The sequence below is a fragment of the Copidosoma floridanum genome, unplaced genomic scaffold (assembly GCF_036245765.1).
Source record: "Copidosoma floridanum isolate Cflo_tuat_1 unplaced genomic scaffold, Cflo_Japanese_pri ptg000012l, whole genome shotgun sequence".
Lineage (NCBI taxonomy): Eukaryota > Metazoa > Arthropoda > Insecta > Hymenoptera > Encyrtidae > Copidosoma > Copidosoma floridanum.
In genome coordinates, this window is record NW_028321889.1 from 7,619,739 (window position 1) to 7,644,913 (window position 25,175).

The following is a 25,175-nucleotide window of genomic DNA, read 5'->3' on the forward strand; positions in this document are numbered from 1 at the left end:
ACACCCCCTATATATACGTTATATCCGCCTCACTCTCGTAATGATGTTTACCCCAACTTGCTCTCGGGTTTCCGGATTAATAATGGCACTATTTTTCGTGTGTTTGTGCAGGTACATAGAGTACTTTAGCGGTCTGCTGGCTAGCTCCTTGTTGATAAGCCAGTCCCCCTTGTACCTCACGCACCTGACGGTCCTGGGCGTGCCGATGTTCGAGCCGACCGGCTGCCGGGCCTTCTTCAAGGTTTACGAGGGCCTCACCCCCATATACACGTCGGATCTGTACTCGGTGACCAACACCCGCGAGTTCGCGGTCAACTTGGGCGGGCTGAGGTTGAGAGGGGACATTTTGGTCAAGTGCTACCACAGGGTCTACTCGAACCAGGGCCGTGAGGTCGTGTTCTCCCTCCAGGTAAGCGCTCCCCGAGCTAGCGACTCGCAAATTGTTTAATTGTTGTTTTGCCCCGTTGTTTAGTTTCACACGGGCGTCATAACCGAGAACGTCGTCTCGTTTCCCCGCTCGGAACTCGACGTCGCCTGCGAGGACCCGAGGTGCCCGCCCGACAGTGTGGTCACCCTGTACTTCGCCAGCGACCCCAAGCGCCTGGATGGCCCGACGCCCGCGCCCACCCCGGCCGTGCCCCACGCCTCTGCCCACCACGACCCCGTTCTACACTGGGACAGCTACACGAACCTCGAGCTCAGCGACGACGGTAAGTCAACATCCCAACCTCTCTGTACCTGTACTTTTCGTTACAATACCTGGTCGGTGTGTAGAACCACTTGGGTATAAAGTCTCATTCAAATGTGCTGTGCCTGCGTTTGGGCACCGACGACAGGGTTGACGTTGTAAATTGTTGCTACAAATTTGCGGAGTACGTGAATCACGTTTACGGCACATGGATCGGATATAGTTGATGATTTATCGAGGGTTTTCTCAATAATGATGGCCGTGAATCCACGCGGATCATCGTCACTTACGAGCAATTTGTTATCGATGCGGAATTACGTGTAAAATGTGGTCTCAACGGAGCCGAACCTTTTTTTTTTTTTTTTTTTCTCCAAAGCTATCGGTCGATAGCGTTTTATGGCGATCCTACGTTGGAGATAATTGAGCACTACTTTTTCGACCTTGAGACCACTTTTGCGTTGCCGCTCGAGTTTTTTATTTGATGGATTGAAAATATTGTTACGGGCGCAACGTAAGATAGGAAGGTTTCAACGGGCTTCTCCCGAAAAGTTGTCGTGGCTTTTATCAAATTAAATCAATAAGTAACTAGAGGAGCACGAAAGTTTTTTTTTGTTTTTTTTTTTCATCCGTAACATCGCGATCGAGGACAGTGGGCGCGACCGCGAGGTGGAGTCGAGCTTCGATCTCGGTTATTGCCCAATAGGTTCTCCTGGTAAAAAAAAAGGCCTGTAATTGACTGATGCTATACAGCTAACTGTACTGTTTTTTTTGTAGCTTTGACCCTATGTAGCTGCAATTACTTTGACTCTTACCTCAATTGGATTATTTTGTTTCGTTGCTTCCTACATCCATATACACTTACTTACTCCATTAGAAGTAAAATTATCACGCACTGCGTTTTTTCTACGTTACTAAAGAATCATTGTAAGTATAGCTGCAATCTCGAAGGTCTCCGTATTTTTTGTACAAAAATTTGGGTGGGAATGCACGGAAATCGAAATGGACATGGTTAATCAAAGTCTCAATAACTTTGATCTTATTTACGATTCTTCCGGCTGACCTCGAAAAACATAAACAAAATAAGTAGGTACAACAAAAAAGGGTAATCCCGAAGAGAGTCGTATACGAGCGCGGATTTATTAGTGGCAGAGTTAAGCAAAGCCCGCTATTTGGTACTCCCCCGCGCGTATACGTGAACACACACGGCGATTTATATCTCCAGCCGCGGCGGGAATTTCAAATTGCAGGGACGCTCTTTCTCTTTTGCCTCTCCGCCCTCGTCTTGCTCGCTGCACACGTCGGGAGTGTCGGTGTACGCGAAACGACGTCACCGGGACACGTAAACACCCGAGGTATTCGGGTTACTCGAAAAGTACACCTCGATAATGCGTATACAACCCTGTACCTATTTTATGGATATATATACGCAATATTTACATATATAGGGTGTACCTGCATTTGATCTTTTAATTGACTCTTGATGGCCAATCACTTTGATATATGGGGTATAGTGACATTTTAAGATCAAACACGAAAGTTTGTAATTGGTGCGATCGGTGGAGCTTCCGCGGTGCCATTTTGTCCATTTCTCCGATGGGATTGAGGCGCGAGGGCAGCGGCTTTTACAAATTAATTATTCCCTCGGCGCTGCATCGGTGGCATGTGGTGAAAAGAGACCGCGACGTGTGTGCCACAACAAACGCGGGGGTCGCAGGAATGCCCCGAGAATCTAAAATTAAGATCGCGGCGGTGGGATTATATACGTTAACTTATATTATACACGAGCTTCTCTTTCCAATCTTTGTCGTGCGGTTTTTCCCCCTCCCGTATCCCTTGCCACGTGCACCTTTGCTTCTCCTTTACTGCGACATACATTATATTATACCTGTATACGTTTGTACTCGTAATCACGCTTTTACGGTCCTCCCCGAGTTAGTTCTCGTAAGGCAGCTTTCGTTGCTTATTAATTTTTGCATCTCGTAAATTGCCCCCGAGTGCAGACTACAGTCGTAATAAAAGTCCGAAAGCGAATACAGAGATGTATACGTATATATATACCAGTATTCCGAAAAGCGCTATATTTAAAGTCGTTTCGTTTGCGGGCCATTTACAATAAAAACCAATGACCCGATTAAATTTTTACCGGCCATTTTTCGCCAGTTATTTTCTCGTTCGCTCGAGATAAAGGGGGGAAATATCAAAAAGCTTTTAGTACGTGAACCGTAAGTACGAATGATATCCATTCGGTTGGATGTACCGTGAAAATATCAATATAGGTATATACAAGGCTTGTGTATAACACGGTACCTTTGCCCATGTTGAACAAAACACAATGAGGTTTGCAAAAAGCAATCGGATGGGCCATTTGGGCACCACTTGTATGTAAATTAATTGCAAACAAATCGAGGGATGCAAATCGACGCGTCTTGGAAAATACCTTACCCCTAAATATTTACTAACTTATGCGTGGCAGCGGAAATTTTCTATCGCGTAGGTGTTAGCGACGACGCATGGGAGTGGGGTGGCGACGTGGTCCGGGGTCCCCCTGTAAGAAGAAGAAACTCGAAATTAGGCTTGAGAGGCTCCATACAAGTAAGTGAAGTAAGTAAAGTATATAAGGTATAGAGCATGAGCGACATATCGGGTGCAGGAGAGGGGGGGGGGCGACTCGAGTTTATTCTCGTCCCTCGGAGAGTAGGCGAGCCAACCGATAGTCGAGATTCGGCCTTCGTGCGACCGAGCTGCGTGTTTTCTCGCCTCTCTATAGCTTTTTTCAAGACGAAAGTAAGAAAGAGAGAGAGACTAAGCGCGACTAGCTGCAGCCGCTGCGTCGAGGTGGGCGAGGGAGTTCAGTCTTTGCTGGGTCGCCAGCCAAACGCGCGATACGCGCACCGTCAACCACACTTTTCACGGTATATAAATCAATCGGTACATCGCGGGGTACATAATATAATAAGTGTCTCTCCCGTGTGCGGTGGATGCATCGGCCGATCGATCGATCGCAGTGCCGTATAGTTACACAGGAGGAACGGGACCGCGGCCGTGCGATCACGATCTCCAACCGAGTATACTCCATCGCGGTTGACTTTGCCTTCCGCAAGTGTCTCTCTCCGTGTGTGTGTGTGTCTAATGGCATGAGGCTCCGGTCTCTGGTGGTCCGCGAGGGAAAGAGACAAACATTCCTGGTGGTCGCCGAGAGATTCCCCCCCGCGATACTTACCTCCCTGTCCTCGGCGCTGCTGGTTTTCTCTATCCTTCCAAAGGTTTGTCCGAGGCTTTTTCTCTCATTGCTACATTCAAATGCCAACTGTTTTTCACAAACTTGGTGATTTTTCGTGGCTGCTCCGGTTAGGTATTTTGCTTATCAGCGGATGGGACAGGGGAGGAAAATAAATCCGAGGGCCGATTCACCAAAAAGGCTATCGATGTGTTTTATTTGCACCAATTGTACACTCATTGAATATAATTATCGTTTCGTACGGTTATAAATATGCATATATAATATATGTTGTGCGCTCGACGAGCCGCGAGAGTTGTATTATAAATAGGTATAGCGAGAGAGAAAGAGGAGACGTCCCGCACCGGTTCTCGGGTTACCTCAGCAATCTCGCGCGTGAGAATACATGTATGTAAGTATATGAACCGCGCTGCCTCGTGTATATATTATATGCATGTGGCGTAAATAACGACGCCTACGCGGCACGGCTTTTCCGTGCGCAATCTCGTGTTGTCCTCTCCTCTGTATACTAGTTTTTGCGGGATCGTGGACTCGATGATGATGATACGATGTAACGCGGCCGAAAGCTCAACACCGATTGGCTTAATCTCCCTTTTCTCCTCGCTGATGTGTATACGTGTTTGTGATGGCTATCGCGGCTTCGTTAAGCTCCCGAGATGGACGATGGGGCGAGGGAGGGAAAACTGATAGCCCAAAGTGCTCTCTAGCCTTGCCTCCTTCCCCCTATCGATCCCTTGAACTTGGCTGCTTTTCGTCCCCTCCTCGCTGGTGTTCCGTGGGTTAATTATCGAGTCGTGGTTGGCGCGATGACGAGCGACGACTCGAGGGACTGCACGGCTAGCTGCTCATCTTTCTCATGGAAAACGATAAACTGCAACAAGATAAGTACTGATTATCGCAATCTCCACGCATAGGATGTATATACGTATACGTTACGATGAAAGTTACTAAAAATCTTTTTCGTACGTCCCAGGCGCTTTGTTTTTTAAACGAAATTCTATACCCAATACAGCTGTTGATTAAAATGGTCAGCAACGATTCACCTGTGTATTTTTCTAACTTCCGATAAAAAGAAGAAAAAAAAGAAACAAAAAAAGTTCGTGTTCAGGGTATCGAAACACGATATGTACATGAAAGTAGCCTTGGCGAGGTCGTTGACGCAACGCATAATTATATACAGACCACATCGATTAAAGTAACGTGAGCCCAGTTGCGAGTTAAAAATATAAAAGACTTTCGTGTGTCGGAGACACACACAACAGGCAAAAGTGAAAAAACGCAGGACGCGTTGTGTACAATTATATAAATATACGAACTATCTTTGCAGGCGCTGTTGCACTCGTCCTCCGATTTGAAGTGAGCGATGCTCTTTGAATTTGTGTAGATCTTCAGGCACCTCGCCGTGCTCTCGTTGTACACCCACTTGTAGCTATTGGCACTTCTGTCCTGATTCCTCGAGACCCAACGCTTGTGGCGCGCGTTCATCCCCGACCCCGAGGAGCACTTTGGGTTGGGGTGCCGCCACTGCCCTTCAATCATTAAAAACTCGTTACAACCCCCCGTCGGAATTTTTGGATATACGTCGCGTTGTAAAATTATGTATGCTTACTTGCATCGGCGAGTACGAGCATCAGGCAGCCGACGAGGAACAGGATCCACAGCTGAACGGGCACTTTCATCTTCTCCCTTTATAGAAAAAACAGACTTAAAAAACAAAAAATAGAATCACCGAGTGCACCACTTGTATGCGGCTCCTTCGAAGTTCACTCGGCGGACGGTCAGCACGCACTGAATCTCCCGAGGCCTTCCGTCGGCTCCTCTTCCTTTTCTTCAACTCGCACTCTCCCTCTCGAGCCATATACCCACTATTGCCTATTCACCTCGACATAAATTCGTAGAAATTTTTTCCGTCACTTCAAATCCCTCCCAACCCGTGCACGTATAATGCACGAGGAATCCCAACGTTTTTATGCTTATACATGTATACTTGTATATATGCATTGTACTCGTTATTATGGGCGTCTTGGTCCTGCCTGGCTGTCCCTTGTCCGTAAAGCGTGTGTATAATACCGGGTGGGGATAATACCAAACGATAAAGCGGTATAATGTATAGTTACAGGAGTGAAGGAACCTACAACGATACCATCAACTATATTTAGTGAGAATAAATTCTGATTCTCGCTGCTAGGACTCCAGCAATTCTTTGGTCGTGACCACTCGAATGAAATATTTAGCAACTCTTGTACGTCCTTTTTTTTTTTTTTTCTCAATGGGTTCGATTGAAACTTAAGGTCTACATGTACCTTTTTGTTGTCAAAATTGCGAATAATCAATCTTGCCTTTAAAATAGTGTCCATCTAAGTTTGTACGCATGGTACAACTCATGGGTTACACAATATTTTAAGTAACGAACAAACAAAAATCAGAAAAATTTTACGCCAAAAAGGAAAAGATGTGTAGTTATTGGTTTCTGTTTTTGCTATCTGCCAGTTCATCTCTTTAAAGGACTTTTCGCACGAAATGTCTAATTGGAAAAACCCATTGGTATAAATGTGAACTCTTGGCAAGTGAGTGAGTGGCAAGTCATTGTTTCAAAAGTAGTAAAGCTTTCGTGACAAATGTCTTTGTAATTTTAGTAGTATTTGATGATGTTGCTGTGATCGTAAATGAGAAAGATACAAGATGTTCGACTCTTGAAAAGTATAGGTATTTGTAAAGTTAAAAATATACGCGTCACGTAAGCTTTTCTCATTTAAACTTCGAGCGTCTAATATGTACGACAAATAGCTTTTCTCTGTATTATTCTCCATTCAAGTTGTAAAATATTGCCACTTGGCAGTTTACAATGGCTTTTTATAGCAAGTCCCAGGACACTCGAATGACTGCGTACACGTACGTGTTTGTACAACAAAAACCGCAGGTTACATTAATTTTCACCTCGTCTTCAAATACATTTCTCAATGGAAGAAAAATCACAGGGTTCGAGCAATTGCTAAAAATCATTGTGACTGTAGCGTGGCTCATATTATACATTAAAAACCACCGCAGCATCATTATTATTATTATTTTTTTTTTCTGATGTATATAGGTATATTGTTCGCAGAAAAGATGAAAGAAGGCTTCGAGAATACAACAACCCATTCGTCGATTCCATCTTACTCGTGCAATCAATATTCCATATACCACCAGCTCTCGAGTTCCTCCTCCTTAATTTTTTTCTTTTTCCGTCTCTTGCCGACGATATTGTGCGCGTTGGGCTTGCACCAGTATATAAAAAAAAAAAAAAAAAAAAAAAAAACAGCCCTACACGTCGATTAATTATATACACGTATGAGAGTAAGAGGCCTCTCCTCCTCCGCCCGGGCCTCATCAGCGACCGGCTTTGCACAATGGAATGGAATGGAAGGGGATGGATATGCGGGGCGGAGAGTTATAGGTATATCGGTTGTGCACACAATGGCGACGTTCGGTCGGCGCTTGCCTCTTCTTTCTCCCCGGGCATGGTATATACACGCACTTATATTACTTAAATGCCAGCTAAGTATGTATACATGTATATACCTGGCGCATACATATTACATATAGGTACCTACTTACAACACCTTCACAAGCCAAACGTGTGTGGGTTCTATATTAATCCTTTTAAAAATTTCATACTGCTTGCATGTTACCCTCAAATTTGATCAAGATCTATTTGCATACCGTTAGAAATGTTTTCGAAGCTTTACGAGCTGCTATGCAATAATAATGATAATAATTACAATATGTTCCGAAATGCATGATTTTATTTAATTATAATTTTCTGTCTTACATACCGATGTTTATTCAAAGCCAACATACCTATATATACAAGCAATAATAACTTGGTCGTTTTGTCAGTTGCACTCAACTCTTGTGTTGGTGCTACCAGAGCTTGTTTACCCATATCACTTTAAACATCCATTTTCTCTCTCTCTCCTACGCAGCTCTTTTCATGTAGGTACTTACACATGAATATTATACTCTCTTCCAGACTTTACTTTTACTTATTGACACCGCTGCGATGCTTTTACATTGGACAACAGAGAGGAGCCGAAAAAGGGGTCAGTTACGCCTACGAAAGCGTACTCGCACGTGCCCCGAAACATCTCTTTCCGTCTCTCTGTATGTGCCGTTTTAGTTTTCAGCCGCGGAACTATTACGCGCCACCCACGCGCTCCATTATCTTTTGGCTGAAACTACGTACCGCTGCACTTTTTATATCTTACCTCTCTTTCACATTTACCCGGTAAATCTGCTACGTGACGCTCGAGTTGATGAGCCTTTCATCTTCGTTTTGTTGACGTTGGTCCACCAGATCTGTGATTTTCAAATTCAGTTTCTTTAAATAACTAAGCAAAAAATTTAATTGAAATATGTATAATTTTTTTCACAATAGATCAATTTTTTTTTTTATACATTTCACAGAATATCAATTCATTTCCGTAGGGAGCAAAAAAACATTTTTTTTCCTTTCGCAAAAAAAAAAATCTTCAAGTGCAAACCATCACGTTATTAACAGAGTGTATACACATAATTAGCACATGTAGTTGAGTAGGTACTTATACTTGAAGCTGTTGCCGGAAGGACAACGTATACGTTCAACCGACGCGTTGAGCATGTGGGAATACAATATATTAATATCCAAGCATTCGTCAACGTGACCGTTTTCAAAAGGTCGACATATTAATCCAAAAACGACTAAACTTTTGGAAAGGAGTAAAAATAGAAATTGGAAAAAAAGACGGATGTCTGTCGTCAAAGAAGCTGAGAACTGAGAGAGAGAGAGAGAGAGAGGCTTTCTCCAATGCATGAAAGAAACGGACAGTGTATAAGTACATGACAAAGTATCAACGAAAGCGACACCGACACGACGACGCGTCGAATCGGCAAATCGGCACTCGCGTGCAGTTGCGCCGTATATATAAACGAGGCAGCACGGGGGATGTCCTTGTCCCAGATCTTGTCGCTCCACCACCACAGCGTGTGTGCCTGCATGTAGACGATAAGTATACCCACACACGGAGCACAATCAGCCCAATACTTGAAAATTGGTTGGTTATACGCATGATACGCATATACAAAGTATCATACATATTATATAACAACCTAATTGCAAAACAACATATTTAAGGGAGTTGGACCGCTCCCGCGGGGAGGTGAAGGGGAGCACGTGAAGTCTGCTGTACTAACCTAGCCTAAAAACATCCGCCCTTTCGATTACGGAAAATGTATTTGTGTTCGACTCGCCAGTACTCGTTAACGTTTAAATGAAATACTTCAAAAAAATTACAGAATATTCTTCAAGGTATCTCGTTTCTTATGGTATTAATCAAATAACCTAAATACTTTCTCTATGAGAGATAAAAAATAAGGAGTAAACGGTATAGTCAATCTGATCTTCTTTTAATAAAAGTGTGCTATAAATTTTCGAAATTAGAGGTTTTAATGGTATATCATTAAAGTATAAAGTCTCATTAAGGCCTATACCAAGTTTGAGATGATAATTTTGAGTAGAACGGCTTCTAGAAGTGATTTTGTGAAAAGCTATCGCGCCACGTAAAAAGTCGAGCTGACAGCAAACAGTGTCCTCAATGCGTCCTTGGCCACATGAATGAAGCATACAAGCAGGAAACAAATTTGTTTACATTTGTGCAAATATCTCCATAACTGCAGACGCGATTTTATTGAAACTTTGCACGTATACGAATAAAGTTGTCATAAATAACATATCAATTTTTCAAAACATTCTCATCGCTGTGTCAAGAGTAATACGTATTTTTTTACAACTTTTTTGATAACTTATATTTGAGCCCATGTTAAAGACGACGAAAAAGGGACACTTGATGAATTTTTTTCTCGAAATCTGTAGACGCGATTGTGCTCAAATTTGGTGACTACATCCACGCAATGTTTCTTTACAACATATATTTTTTTAAAAATATTTTCATCGTTAAGTGAATTGCAACCAAACTCCCTTAACTCGATGATGACGATCGACTGCCACACTCGATCCGGGAAATCTCTTGAGCCCGTTGTGTGTTACTTGTATTGATTGCAATTGCGCGAAAGTTTGTTCGAGGCAACGTTTTACATATTATATCGCACGTCCAAAGTGAAAACACGAACCGCAATATATAATATATTTAAAAGCTCCTCCACCCGCTGTAAAATACAAATCCACGGCGCGCGTCGCTCGCGTAGAGCAATTAAATGTACAGTAAAATAAGTCGGTCTCGATATAAATCTCGGGGATCAGCCTACATCTTATCCTTCGCCAAGATAGTCGGGGGGGGGGGGGGATGTAACCACGAGCGGTGCCGCGACGGCGGAAGTGCTGACTATACACACGTACACACAATAGTATACAGCACGTGGTTGTAGAGAGAAGAGAGGCTTGGTCACGATCGGTATCAAATATCCGCGCGTGCAGAAGAGATATCGTGTCGCAATGCGCTCGATGCAGCGAACGACTCACGACGCACCGGAGATTTATCTCTCCCTCTCTGGCGTTGGGGTCCGCGTGTTTGGCACAATAAATTAATTTCAAATGTCAAATCGCTGCCATGTGCTCGTATCGGCAGATCTAGCTTGCATGACGGGAAACACACGTCTGTGCATGACGTATATTTTTCGATTCCCCGTCATCGTGGTTATCCGTACAATTTTTCTAAAGATTTTCGAGTATACCCGTAAGACGTATAATCCTGGTGTGTAACGGAGCAACCCTCGGGAATTTATGACCACCGCACGCTCGGGAGGAAAGGAAAAAAAAGAAAGGGGAGAGAAAACGAGATCGGTGCAGATCGGAGCCGTATATGGCTTGACTGGCGAGTTCTGCACCACACGCGAATGTACAGGTACTGTCTTGGAAAAAGAGGGAGAGAGACGCGCACACAGGTATGAATGAAACGCACGCATCCTCCTATTCTTCTTCTACATTCCTCTTTTTTTCTTTTTCTTTTTCTTTATAAATACCTTTATATACACACGGGACAACTATGTCGCGTGTATGGATATCTTTCGCTCGTGTGTGGGTGTCATCCGCCTGAGCTTGATTTCTTTTTTTTAAGGGCGTATATTTTTTTTCATTGCTCGAGTCACGTCACAGTGATTTACTTTTAATCTGGTGGAATATTGTGTGTGTGTGTATGCCATAGCAGTGCCAAAACGACGATGGCAATGTTTCCAGACCGCTTGTATGTATGTTATATTCTCATACTAGAGTGAAAATTCGTAAATCACGTAATTATTTATAGAAGTGTACATTTCTTTTTTTTCTAGCCACGACAGTTCTGTATCTTTTCACCAGAGCAAAAAGTAAAACCACGCGTGTATGTAGAGAACGTCTATTTTTGATGCGAAACAAATTTTCAACTCAGTCTAATGAGGGTAGTCCGAGTTGTGTAGCCGCACTAGATATATTTGTGCGTGTGGATATGTTGTATTCTGACCATCTCAAAAAGCTTACATTCGGTATGGCTCGAAATATTACGGGTAGAGCTTAGTTTTCTTACGTATAAACTAATCTGAAATGAAGTAAGTTATTTACGGAAGGAAAAAAAAAAAAAAGAATAAAGTATTTAAAATACATAGTAAAACGAAACTAAGCATACCCTTCTCTTTTTTGCTTTGACTTTTTTCAAGCCGAGAAATTGAGATTCTTCGTGACAAATTGGCCGTGAATAAAAAAATTGTTCTCACCACTTGTATTTCAGCTTTGGCAAATTTTACGTAATGCAGGAAAACATAAAGACCGAGGCGAGCAGGGAAGATCCAGAGAGAGGATAACTCGAAGAACGAGGCTCTGCATGTACATCCACGGTAACACACGTTACGTAGGCAAACACTCGCGCGCGCAGACACCCACGCCGAGTGGCATGAAATAATGGACACGTGACGGCTGGAGAGGAAAAAAGGAGGCGAGATTAAATTACTTGGGCGTGTGGTTTAATTTGAGCGGAAAAGTCCTTGGTATATATATTTATTATAATTAACCGCTGATGTGCGAGCGATTTCATCGAGAGACACGGATTTGTCGCCCGCGAGACGATTTCCAGTGCCAAGCTCTTTTTTATCCTCCCAAAATCAAATTCCCCGGAAAAAGTATATTTTATACATTCGAGGGACCATTACGAGATACATCGAGTCTTTTATAAGTGTTAAGTAGAAACACCACCGGACATATATAATTAAATCTCCGTCTTTGCATCGTTGCAGTGGATTTTCGGATACGCGGAGCATCATCGATGACGCAACCGGCCCTACTTGATTATCCAGCAAAGCGACGGTAATTACCGTATTGGTAATACCTATCGAGAGAAAGGAAAGAAAAGATACATATGTATAATACGCATGGACTCTCTGTCGCCTGCTAGCGAGAGAAAACGTGCCAACTTGTTGCGTGGGTCGCGGCAAGTGGGTATACATATGGCCTTTGCGTCTCGGCGCGCGCCAGTGGTGATCTCGGCCTCTCGACGAGCGGTGCCTTGCCTTATACACACACGCGCCATACCTGCACCCAGGTACATATTGTACCCTCTAGTTTGCTCTCCTTTTTTTTTTTTTTTTTTTTTTTTTTCACTACGCGGTCCGCGTGTGCAGCTAGTCGTAGAGCAGGTCCTCCCCCCCGTCGACGACGGCCCCTCTCATTTCTCGGCTGGGCGCGTTTTATTTGTCATCGCGCGCGAGCTTATATGGAAATGGCCGAGGAGTTGCCAAGCACCAGCAACGGAGTCTGGTCTAGCTCCCTTTCGAGCTGCTGGTGGTGATGTGGTGCGCGTTGTTACGGTCCAGTGTCCGGTGTCTCTTTTTTCCTCGTCTACGTGGATCCTTTGCTGGAGCAGCATTTGGATTCCGCGAGACGAGGAGCGCGTATTGTACCGTACCTTCGACGAAACTGCAGCAGCGAAGTGGAGCGAGCGGCTCTGATGTCCATGTAGCTGCAACGAGGACGTCCATTCGTCCACGTATAGTGGGTGTTGCGCGGGCATGGCCATTTAAATGTATAATTTTGCAGTCGGCTAATCGTGCGGGGCATCAGTGCGCGTATAACAATCGGGAATCGTTTCGTTCTCGACTCTATATTTTTATTTCTCAACTAAATGAGGCAAGATTGAGCATTGCTCGCACGGCAAACTGATGCTGGTACACCGTACACGTGGGTATAATAACGCAATATTATTGAAAAAAAAAAAAAAAAAAAAAAAAAAAAAGAATCACGTATAATTGTATTCTGGTGCATAAGTTGATTCAATGCGTGCATATATGAATATAATAAATATGTACATGAGGATTGGTGTAGCTCTTTGCGAGTTCATATAGTGCGCGGGGGCCTGAAAAGAGTCCCATAGGGAGAGTAAAGAGGCAAAGCAAAAATAATAAAAAGGAGAAGGAGGCCCGTCAAACTGGTAATTCGGAGCGCGCGCTCTACCTGCTCGCTTGCTCACCTAAACGCACCGGCTGTACACTTTTTCATCGTCGGTGCTCTCGCGCGTCTGGCCTTTTTCGGCGCTGTGGCCCCAAACCTCTCCTTCTCCCTTCCACCCTCGTATACCTCGTGGTCTGTTCTTTGAGAGGCGACGGGCAGCTCGTCCTTTTTGCTCGCGGTTTCGCTGCTGCGCAACCTGCACTGCTGATGCTTTGCGGCCTAATGAAGCGCTACGCTCGCCACCGACGAGTATGCGAAGTTATTGCGTTTGCACGAAAATGGCACTTGACTCGTTTTTGCGTCGTTATACGGTGACAGAGAGAGAGAGAGCATAGGCCATCATTTTACTCCACCCCGCCACTCAGAAAGATGAAAAATTAACAAGCAAACGTTACAGGGCTGCATAGTCAACTGAATCTATGATGCTGGAATATAAACAGTTAGTGTTTCATTAATGAAAATTATATTGATAACAACAGTAAAAGTAATTACTAAAATTACTTAAATTTGTTAGCATCGTAGATTCGATTTACGATGCTCAGCGTAATTTCTCGATAATTTTTATAATTTTTTTTTCCCTCCGTATATACACCGCTACTATCCGTGGCAATGTTTCCAGCTCTCCGTGCCCCCGGATGGTTTGACAGCGCCGCACCCTACTGCACATGGCCCACTGCCTTTCTCTCTATTTTTTCTCCCCTACCCCTCGTCCTCTTTTTCTTTACTTTTTTTCGCCCCCTTTGTCCATGTGCTTACGCGCGCGTCTCGCTCGGATTGACTTTTATTCCTTCTCTTCATTACCCAATTTAATTTCAATTTTTTTTTCTGCCTTACACATCAAATGAAATTTATTTAACCCGAAACACTTGGGGCATGGATGCCTTTGAAGGTTTTGGTATCATAATGAATCCCCGTGTTGTTGTTCTTCGCATGTTTTCGCGAAACAAGTACTAGAGCCAAATTTTCCAATATCCCCAATTGGAAATGTAAGTCAGGGAAAAGTTGGGTCCCAGCTTGCATGGATTTCTTGTTTCCAATTCCAGTCATAGCTTGGCGCCCAGCCAACCCACGACTTGGGATGCAATGTGGTGTAGCTTGTTCCTACCTTTGGCCTTTCGTTAGATATCTTATGGTACCATTTGTGCGCTTTTTATTTTAATACGATCAATATCGATACGTGAAAGCTTTTATAGCAAATTGACAAGTTTATCTGGTTCTCATTATTATAAGTACTATAATTCTCCATCGACTTTCCTTCAGTTGGTTAGGGTTAATATAGGAGATTAGATTACTTTATTTCAGTGGCTAAGGACTCAGGATCCTTGATATGAGAAAGAGAAAGAAAATAAGAAGATACAACGACGGCGATTAAGCTAAAAAAGACATTGGCAAGGAAAGGGAACGAATGACGTTTACCCTCCAGAATCCCAAACGTAAAGCAGATACGCGTTTGTGTGCTACTCTTTTTTTTGGGATAGACGTGCGGGTACCTGTGCTGTACGTGTAACTTTTTTACGCACACCCTCGTATATTCTCTATATAGATAAGAAGAGGTAGATAGAGAGAAAGTCCTGCGGACATTAAATTCGAGTCACGTAGTGTACGTATTTTTTGGAGAATAAGAGAGGGTGATTCAAGTTGTGCCTGTGTGTGAATTTCACGCGATTAGGTTATTGATTTACGTCGATTTGTCGAAATGATCATTAATACAGACGTGCAATTTGTACACGATTAATACATTATGGTTATATTGTCATTCATGTACACTATTTCTTCATAAAACAAGATAAATACGTATGGATCCGTGTCGTGAGATCTCTTGCTGGGCGCGAGTATAAAACAGCGGGAAAATAACCATTAAGCCAAGATAGGCGGCTCCACGGGGTTGCCGGTACGGCGTACACTTATGTGGACGGTGCACCTATCAAAATCATTTTTTATTGCGATGGAAAAGTGCACAAACGATATATTTCGCGCACGTTTACTTCATAAAAGTTTGTTGTGATTTTTGTTGTACTCGATCAGAGAAATGGTGACCTCACGGACTTTTTGTTTCTTTACTATCTTGATTATCATGGAGGTTGCCATGACAGATACCAACACCAAGTACATATTATAATAGTCAAAGTGACATCCAAGTGATAGAGATATGTAGGTACCAATCGAGTACCAATTCTTACGTTTTTGCACTACAATCGAGGACAATTAGACACGAAAATCTATAATTGATATAGTGCATAAAGCACTTACGATACATTTTTATAATCTCTATAGCAAATTCCTGTGGGGAGCACGTATAATAATAATAATCAATGTATGTACCTAACAGAGGATCGCGCGGGTTTATGGCCATGTATAGGTACACGTACGCGTTTCGATATACGGCCATGAAGAGTTGCATCATGCATGTATACATACACCTCCAAGATAAGATCAGGTGGGAGAGAGAGAGATTGGCCGATGGGGAGCAGAGCTTACGTGTCCCGTGCATTATATGTATGTAGACGCGTATTCAACTTGGTTCTCTGGTACCTGTATCTCTTAGTGACCTTAATTCTTTGCTTTGATACTTCATTTGGGTCCAAAATTTAAATTGAACCAATTAGCCATCACTTCAGGGATGTTACTCTTTGTTACTCAACATACACATAAAAGTAATAAAATAAGAGTTAAACAACTTAAAAAATTCAATGGGCCTGCGCGATATATTATTAATGCATAAAAACAACTCGCGACCCTTTTATTCTTTTGAACCACTATAACAAGTTCGAGCTCATCTTGTGCAAGGGATGACCAAGAAGTAAAAGAAAAGTGACAAAAATTAATACAACGCGTCCACCCGCTCGAGGGGAAGGTAAAGAAGAGCATGAAGATTTACGGCGACGCGTCGCCCATTGTTGCAAGGGCCAGGAAATTTTTTCACGAGCTGTTGGCCGCTAAATTGGCTTTTTTTTCCCCGTGCCCGGCTCATCTTGAGTTATAGCCATGGGCAGCGCGGCCCCCATTTATTATGCATCGATTTGTCGATCCTCGTCATCCGCCGTCCCGGTAATTTCGATGATTGATCTTTCCTTTACCGGATGCATCGATACCTATACATGTGTATACGGCGCATCAAAGAGCCGAACGACTTTTTACCAACCACAACAACGAACTTGCCTTGTTAACGAGGTATATAGGCATATATTATATGCACAGGAGGACACTCGTGTCATTTGCGCAACAACATTCCTGTTAAAAATCGATATTTCAGTGTTACGCGCAAAATGCATTGCCGTTCGATTTGGCGATGACAAGGTTTCCTCGAAGGATCGGGCACGAGGCGAAACTCGTACGTATAGGGTTTGTCATGCGCCAGATCGCAAATGAGATCGATGGTCCAATTGCCGAAGCATAAATTTTAATATTCCCGATCGGTGCTTTCGCCGAGCACAAACCAACCAAACCGTAACAATTTATAACCCGTACGCGTGGTTACACGTGTAAACGCATAATCAATGCACACTTGCGGGGAAAAAAAAAAAAAGAAAAAAGAGGAGCACGAAAAAGATAAATCACGATTCACTAGGTTCGAGTGTCAAAGCAGCATTTCACACCATGACATTATGTTATAGAGATGCGCGCTAAGAGGAATAATCGTGTTGGCATAAATTCCATATAAGCGAACTATGTGTGGATCACCTACGTATAACAACACGTAATAATAATACCTGCACGTATATAGCGAGTGCGCGCGTCCCGTTAGATCGAATCTTTAATTGGTCGCGAGAGAGAAGATAGATCTCACACACGTGCGTGCTGTTGTGCAGGTACGTTGCAGCCCCAGGTTGTGCACGAGCTGCACGTGGCTCGATTACCCGCGTCTAAAACCGACCGACTTGGGCTGGTCTCTGAGTGGGTGGTCTTGAGGCTGGGTTATACACGTAAAGATTAATGTATCTATTCTGGTGTGCCTACTTGCACGCGCTCTTCGTTGCGGAAGTGAACGATTCATCTGATTGAGCATTACAATATTTTTGTAATTCAAACTGTATGAATGAGACGAAAGTACATGTAAAATATATACATCATTGCAACTAAAAAGAAAAAAAAAACAAAAAAACAATGTGCTTGGACCTTCGTCGTAGGTATGTAAGTACATTTCTTTGATGTCTGCATTGATTTTTTCACAACCCTTAAAATAATGAGTGTATGGAGTAACAAAGGAGCACGGCATACGTATATTGATGCCTTGAGCCATTTGGATTGGATGTAAAGTCAGGTGCTTCAAAGACTGCACGATCATGTAAAATCGGGGCTCTCAGCCCCAATGCCTTACTTTTATTTCACAAATCATCCAACCGCATATTATACTATATAATATCTAGTTAGCAAAAGCATTATTCGTTTCATCATCTCGTTAACACAAAAGAGTGATTTATCAATGGATGATAATGAACTATGTGGTACATATATCACAGCTGCATCAAAAGCTACAAAAGCACCGTGCGAGGCCCAATCGAGTTTTTGATTTAAAAGCAGAACGTGTAGGCGCTTCCCACCTCATCTATTGGGCTCGTAATTTAAGAGTCATCTGTCTGCTATTGGGGGGAAAAAAAATAATGCAGCGCGAGCGAGTGAATTGAATTAGAATCGGAGGCGTCAATTTAGGGGCGTGTCGGGCATCATCGGGGCTAGCTGCCTCTTCCCTCTATTGCCGCGTTATGAGCACACTGGAGAATTTTGACGTTTGAAAAAATATACCTTCTCTTGCTGTTACGATTCTCAAATTTATAAATATAAGTTTTACTGAAAAGGAATGTTTGGATACATGTAGGTGTACATTTTCAATCAGTATACCTCCATTGTGGGGTACAAGACGAAAAAGCCGAGCTCGCTCGCGTGACAAACGAGCGGCAAAGGAAAATACAAATCACTGATAAATTAATTGCGCCCTACACGTATATAATACAGTATAGTCATAGCAATGTACATGTAAAGGTATGTATATGTTCAAGTTGCCCCGCACGCACGTTAAATTTATAAAGAACCAAGCACGCGAAGCACCGGGATTGCATAAGCCCGAAGGCACGAAGAAAGGGAGGGACGACGAATATATGTATGATACGAGCGCACACTCCCGAACTGGAATGGTGTGCTGGTGTGGTGGAGGAGAGAGTCGGTATACGTTACACATATACCCCACTATAGGTACTCGTAACAGGGAATACCCCATGCATACGCACTTGTTCGCGGGGTGATGCCCTTTTTTTTCTTCTCGACTGTTTTTTTAATTTGTTTGCCCTCTTAGCTGCTCTATTCCTCCACTGCCTCCACCTCACGTTTAACGTTCTCTCTATGGGACATCGCACTTTTGTTGCACGCAATTTTGTTTTTTTTTTTTTTTTCTCATCCACGCTAGTCATTTAATTTTCGGTAGGTAATAAGCAAGTTAAATCGTGAGTGTATACAATACTTGAAAAATTCCAAGTTAGAGCGGAGCTTGTAAAATTTTTTGCTCGGCAATACATTCGAGTCACTTGTTTATTAGCTCACCAGATCTGCATTAGCGCGGAGTCGTAGCAAAAAAAAAAAAAAAATGTATACTTGTATGTATGAAAGGGGCGTGGGTGTCTGCTGAACGGGTTTTTCGGAGACTTTTCAGTGGAGCTCCATCTCGTCTCTTTCTCGGTTACAACTAAAATTAACCGAGTGTATTATTACCCCGAAAATTCGGCAGGGCATATATATATTTACATATATAAGCATCCGTCCACGCATAAATACGCAACTTTTGGTTTCTCCCAGTTCTTAGGTATATACACTTATATCATCACCGCGCGAGTAAATGAATCTCACGTACGTCCACGATAAGGCTAATTGGTACCTCCTCGTTCAGACTTTCTCCTCCCCCCCTCAGCTCCTCGCGAGAGAATAGTATACCTACGACGCTCGTTTGTCCCTCGTCAGCGAGATAAAGAGTTTTCGCGACACGGCCGAAAAGGTGATGGTGCAGCTGTACAGCGTGGATGAAAACATAATCTCCACGCGACGAGCATATGTATATCCAACACCCGGTATTAATTTGCCAAGAGAAGCCCTGCAGCCGGACCTACTGTTTTTTTTTTTTTTCATTACCATCTATTTTATTTCCACAGCTTTTGTTGCCCCCCAAAACTTGATCGTTCCTCTTCTCCCATAATTTCAGAGGGCCGGGAGACGCCGTTGTCGCCGCCACCACCACCAGCTGCGTTGGGCTCCTCCGCGCAGACGTCACCGCGTGGATTGAGCTACACCCGGGGCCCGGATGGCTCGCTCTACGCGGTGGTACAGACGAGCGGCGCCCACGGGGCCGGCACCCGCGGCTCGCCGCTGACCGTGTCTATGGACAGCGGCATCAGCAGCGCCCCACCCCAGAGACCCAGCCCCCCCGAGCCGACTCACCAGGAGCCCGAGAGCCTCGCCCACACCGACCTGGACAAGCTCCTCCAGGACATGATGCTCACCGTCGAGGTCAGTCGTCCCCCTCTCCCTCATTTTTTTTCCACGAGAGGTACAACAGCAACTGCAATGTCTCTTTTGTTTACCGATTGCAGTCCATGCCCGATCCCACGAACGACGAGTACAACCGACCCATGCAAAACGGGCCCTCGAAGATGTACATCCACGAGCAGCATCCACCGACCCGCGGAGGGTCCTCGGCCTACTCGACCCTCAAGGACTCGTACCGCAGCTACAACAACAACAACTGCGTCAGCAGTAGCAGTAGCACGGTGAAAGAGTCGAGTCCGCCGTACTCGAGCAGCAGTTACAGCACCCTCAAGCAGCACAGCGGCAGCCACCGGCCGGGCTACGACTCGGTCGACTTTGCCAGGGGCTCGCCCGACCAGCGGGCCAAACACGACAACGGCTCGTTCTCGCCCCCGGGCAACATCGACTACATAGACGAGGACATACCGTACCACGCGCGCCAGACCAGCCAGCCGTTCTCTTACGGCGCCACCAACGAGATGATCAAGCACCAGAAGCTCTCCTCCCCGTCCCTCGTGAGGAAGGCCTCGCTACGGGGTGGCGCACCGGTCGCCGATCTCGACGACATCCTCGGGGAGAGTGGCAGGAGGCCCGCGAGTCCGCTCAGCCCGACGCCCGACCCGCCCCCCGAGTTCGCCAACGGGCCCGTCCTCGCCAAGCCGCAGTACCGCGACAAGGACACCGACGGGTGAGTTTTTAACTTTCATCCCTCCACGTGTAAATAAAAGCTACGTGTGTGTGTGTGTGTTTTTTTTTCCACGCGCATTTAAAAAAAAAAAAAAAAAAAAGGTTGCGTGACTTTGCAGAACGCGAGGAAAGAAAGAAAAAACACCTTCTCCGCTTCGAGTTTGGGAAAACAAACGGACCGAGCGCTCCCCTTTAGGACAAATAAACTCCGCTCTTTTGAGGCGCGCGCGGAATAACAAGTTCGCGAAATGCGCATCGCTCGTTTCGGCGAATGTTGTTTTTTGTTATCGTTCGAAAGGCGAAACTGAAAAAACGCGCACCGACTAATTTTACCGCGGAAACTTGGCTGAAGCGCAATTTTTTTTTCCCCACCTCTCTTTCTCTTGGGCTGTATCATTGTTTTTTTTTGTTGTTTTTTTTATATTTATTTCGCGTTTAAACGTAGAATTAATCACCCAACTACATGGGACAACCATCGAGTATTTGAAACAAAACGAAATTGCCTCCGGCCTCTTCCGGCGATCCTCGGGCTTGTTTATGCCGAGGCGGGTCCATAAATAATAGGTAAACGCGCCTTCGTGAGAGATACACAGTCGCAGAGAGTTTATTTCGGGCCCGCGACTCGCCCTCTGACATAGTTATACGAATATAGCGTGCCCACACAAGCGAGACGCTGTGTGCTAAATCGGCCATGGTGGTGGTGACGCTGCCTGTGCACGCGACGGTGTCGGAGTATAATATATCCCACCACATGCACTTTAGAGAAAATAAGTACAAGCTGATACTTATCAATGGGTATCTATCACATTGTACATCTCGCGTTTTGTCCAGATCCGTCAAAGGGGGACGATGGCAGTAGACCAAAATTTGATTTAATCGCGACAAATAATAAATAATTTATTCAACTTAACGAGGTGCCGCGATGATTTAGCTGTTTCAAAGTGCCGAGTGTACGGTTTGTGCTTTCGTGGAATAAATTGTTAAACTTGTCAAGTAGATCGAGGGCAGGAATATCATCCGCGGATCGCGAGAACCTCTTCATTATGATTAGATATAAGATGAATTATAGTTGTTACACATATATACAGGTATAGGTGTATAAAAATATAACTCCGATAAACCAGTCTACCACGCGACTGATCATTAATAAAGTTGCTCGAACGTATAATATATATATATATGTAAATATAATGTATACGTAATACTCCCAAGCCCGAAGATCGGGACGTCCGACAAGTTCTCGGCTCTACGTCTACATCCTCTCTCTCTCTGATCGACGATTAATTTATTTGCGGAATCACGATTTTTTTCTTTCTTTTTTTTTTTTTTTTTTTTTTCAATCGCAAAAAGATACATAATTTACACAGAGATCTGTAATCGGCATCAAATCGGCCGGAGTAGATCCCTGCGGTGAAGTCCGATAATAGCGAGCGATAACTCGATAAGCCCGAGCCTCGTATATTATACCCCTACTCGTATAACTTATTGCGTTATAGGTATATCTTCATCCGGAGTCTAATTCAATAATTGCACGCACGTGCGAGCGGCAAACAAGTTGCGCGCACTTTCCATTTGGCGCCACGTGAAAGTTACTTTACACTTTTTCTTTTTTTTTTTTTTTTTTTTTTTTTTTCAATCAACGTGACCAGTTTCTCTCTTTGCTCCTACGTACAAAGAAATATACATTTTTTCAAAAAAATCGCTTTTTAAAATCAACAATTTAGCTCGTAAAATTTAACGACACGCACCGGTGTTTACCTGAGCTTATTTCCTTGCACAGGCTGTCTATGTACACACCTTAGCAGAAATGGAGCTCTCTCTCTCTTATACTTGTGCAGATAATGCATCTAGAGATATATATATATATATATGTACCTATATCTATACGTTATAATTTGCGCGTTAATGGTCTACTCGGGCTCCAACGCAAGTAAATACCTATATATAATACTCGCCCAGCAGCAGTTTCTCAATAGTCATCATCTCGGCCGTTATACGCACGATTGGGCGTCCAAGGTAGTTACTTACCTATATACTTTTCTCCGGCGTCGCGTGCATCTACACACACCTATACGCATAAGGTAGCGCCGGTAGCTATGATCGGTAGCGAGTGAGCTTATTTTCAAGACTTTACGACGTGCTTGGACTCGACCGCTGGCGAGAAACGCGCGCGAGTAAAAAAAAACCCAATTGGCTCTTTCGTGCCGAAGTAATTCAAACCTTCTCGCGACTATTTTCAACAAACGCGTATACATACAAGATTACCGATCACCAACTCGAAAATGCCCATACCGGACTCTGATGGAGTCAACGCGAGCACGCGATAATACCCGAAGGTGTATATACATTACTACCGTCATCAACCTTCAATTTTGCCGATAAGCGTAATTTGAGCGCCACAAGTAAATCGGTAAGTATACTTGGGTATAGATCGGCTCGTGTGTGCTTTGCAGGCAGTCGTGGCTGAAGCAGCAGCAGCTGAAGTTGGCCGCGCGCCGGGACGAGCGCAGCCCGGCGAGGCTGTGGCGCCAAGAGACCGGCAACCGCATGATCGGCGAGCTGAGAAGCGTGCAAAAGTCGAGGATGCGCCACGACGGCTACGCCAGCGACTCGGCGGTCCTCGACGATCGCGACGACGACGCCGACGACGACGACGACGACGACGCCTGGGCCCTTGGCTCCCCCAACGGACAGGTATGCCCTTGCGTTGTTACTCTCCATCGAACATTACGTGTAATGTAACCGGGATTGCGTCCACGTTGCAGTCGACGATGAGGTCGACGACCACGACGACGACGACGAACATGTCAGCACCGGCGAGTCCCTTGTTGCCGCAACGCTCGTCGAGCTGGAGATTGAACGGCGGAGTCGTGGGCAGCGGGAGTTACCAGCATAGCAGGCCGAGGGCCGTGAGCGTCAACGAGCGGCCCTTCGTCGCCGCCAAACGAGCCTACGAGTACAAAAAACACACCGACAGCCACGTAAGTCGCTAGTTTTTTTTTTTCAACCTCCCCTTACCCACCCACTTGTCCCTTTTGTTTTCCGTATAGTGAGCACATGCACACTGCACGGACACGGCCGATCTTCCATGTACCGTTGACCCCTCGATGATCCAGATGAAATTTTTATCATCAATTCGAATTAACAATCGATACTAACGACCTATCGGTTCGGTTCCGATTTATTCATAACCAGTTATCCGTATGCATCTAACGATCATTGTTTTTCGTTTTATTTAACGACATGTTCATTCATTCGCCGACTTGTTCACGTATTTTCAATCGTATAGCCGTGTTGCACTAATATATATTTTTGATTATCCGCGTCCCGTACACCGCATTCAGTTTTTAATCAGTATAACAATTATATTGATACACATGTTTGAAGTAGCGAGTACGCGAGTGCCCGAGTAATTTTTAGCGTGTATGGTCGTGCGTGGCTCCGTTACCCCGAAAGATAAGATATACGTGGCCCGGAAGCGTTGCCCTTCCAAAAATAAATCTGCCCGAGCGAGTAAGTACGAGCCTCCGCGAAACGATGGTACACACTCGCCTTGGCTGAGCGTGTGAGGGCTTCGCTTGCAGAGTCCACTGCTCCAAAAGCTGAGCAACGGCCACCAGCAGCAGCAACGCCAGCCACCGCGGCCCGAGTCGCGCAGCGACAGCTACGCGCGCACCGAGTCCTTCCTGCGCGAGCACAGCCGGCTGTTGAGCAGCAGCCTGAGCAACCACAGCTCCGGCAACCACGTGGCCTTCGACCTCGACAGGGAGGGCAGCAGCGCCGTGTCCTCGCGCTACCCCTCGAGGCCCGAGTCCAGGAATCAGTCGTCGAGCTACCACCTGCCGGCTTGCAACGGCATCACCCGGAAGGAGAGCAACGGCCTGCTGACGACGGTCGACCAGCCAGCCCAGAACTCCGCGACTACCGACCCTCTCGTGAGCCTCATTGAATCGCTGGCCGAGATTAGGCCACTCTCGGAGCCTGTCGTAACGGCGCGGGCCAATGGCACCACCACCAATACTAACAACAACAACAACCACAAATGCACCAATGTTAACAATGGCCTAGCCAAACCATTACCGCACGAGTCGCACCATAAGAAGCCGGCAGTCGTACCTAACGCCACTGCCGGTCTCGTAACGGTCCCAGGAAGCGCTACTAACACCCGCACCTCTAACCAGTTGCCAAAAGCATGGCAGAATTGCACCACCGCACCAAAGGTTCGTTCGCGCACGCCGTTATCGCATCAACGCCCACGCCCATCGCACGCGACTAAAGCACCTAAATTTGCCGAAAATGCACGCACTCATTGGCTATACTTACTGCTATTTTTTAAGTTTTTTTTTTTTTTTTTCTTCTCACTTTGCTCACACACAATCAAGTTGCATGATTCATTGATGTATACACTCTCGCACTGTGGGTCAAATTAAGAGCGCTTACAACAAAAATGCAATTAAAGTCTCATATAAATGGTCTATTTCTCGCGTATACGTACAAAGTAGTGCTTGTTGTAATAATACACTAGACGCAACGTGCAAGCATGAGGCTCGATCGGGTAGTTGGAATATAGCGCCATCAGAGGGGGAATAATAAAGGTCCGATGA

The 25,175-nt window shown here is 44.8% G+C and overlaps 1 protein-coding gene and 1 long non-coding RNA gene across 2 annotated transcripts in view; one reads left to right on the forward strand and one right to left on the reverse strand.

Annotated features, from left to right (window-relative positions):
• Nucleotides 1–25,175, forward strand: part of by (focal adhesion protein tensin) — a 143,296-nt gene that overhangs the window by 112,919 nt on the left and 5,202 nt on the right. Inside the window, exons 11-17 of the mRNA XM_089590500.1 lie at nt 112–409; nt 473–710; nt 19,562–19,866; nt 19,950–20,572; nt 23,025–23,265; nt 23,337–23,552; nt 24,156–24,791. Coding sequence (XP_089446626.1) covers nt 112–409; nt 473–710; nt 19,562–19,866; nt 19,950–20,572; nt 23,025–23,265; nt 23,337–23,552; nt 24,156–24,791 — 2,557 coding nt within the window. The remainder of the gene's footprint in view (nt 1–111; nt 410–472; nt 711–19,561; nt 19,867–19,949; nt 20,573–23,024; nt 23,266–23,336; nt 23,553–24,155; nt 24,792–25,175) is intronic.
• On the reverse strand, nt 4,095–5,731 carry LOC149375131 (uncharacterized). Its single transcript, XR_016292917.1, has 3 exons — nt 5,536–5,731; nt 5,243–5,455; nt 4,095–4,797 (listed from the first exon to the last, which is right to left on the reverse strand). It is a non-coding gene; the product is annotated as an uncharacterized LOC149375131 (long non-coding RNA).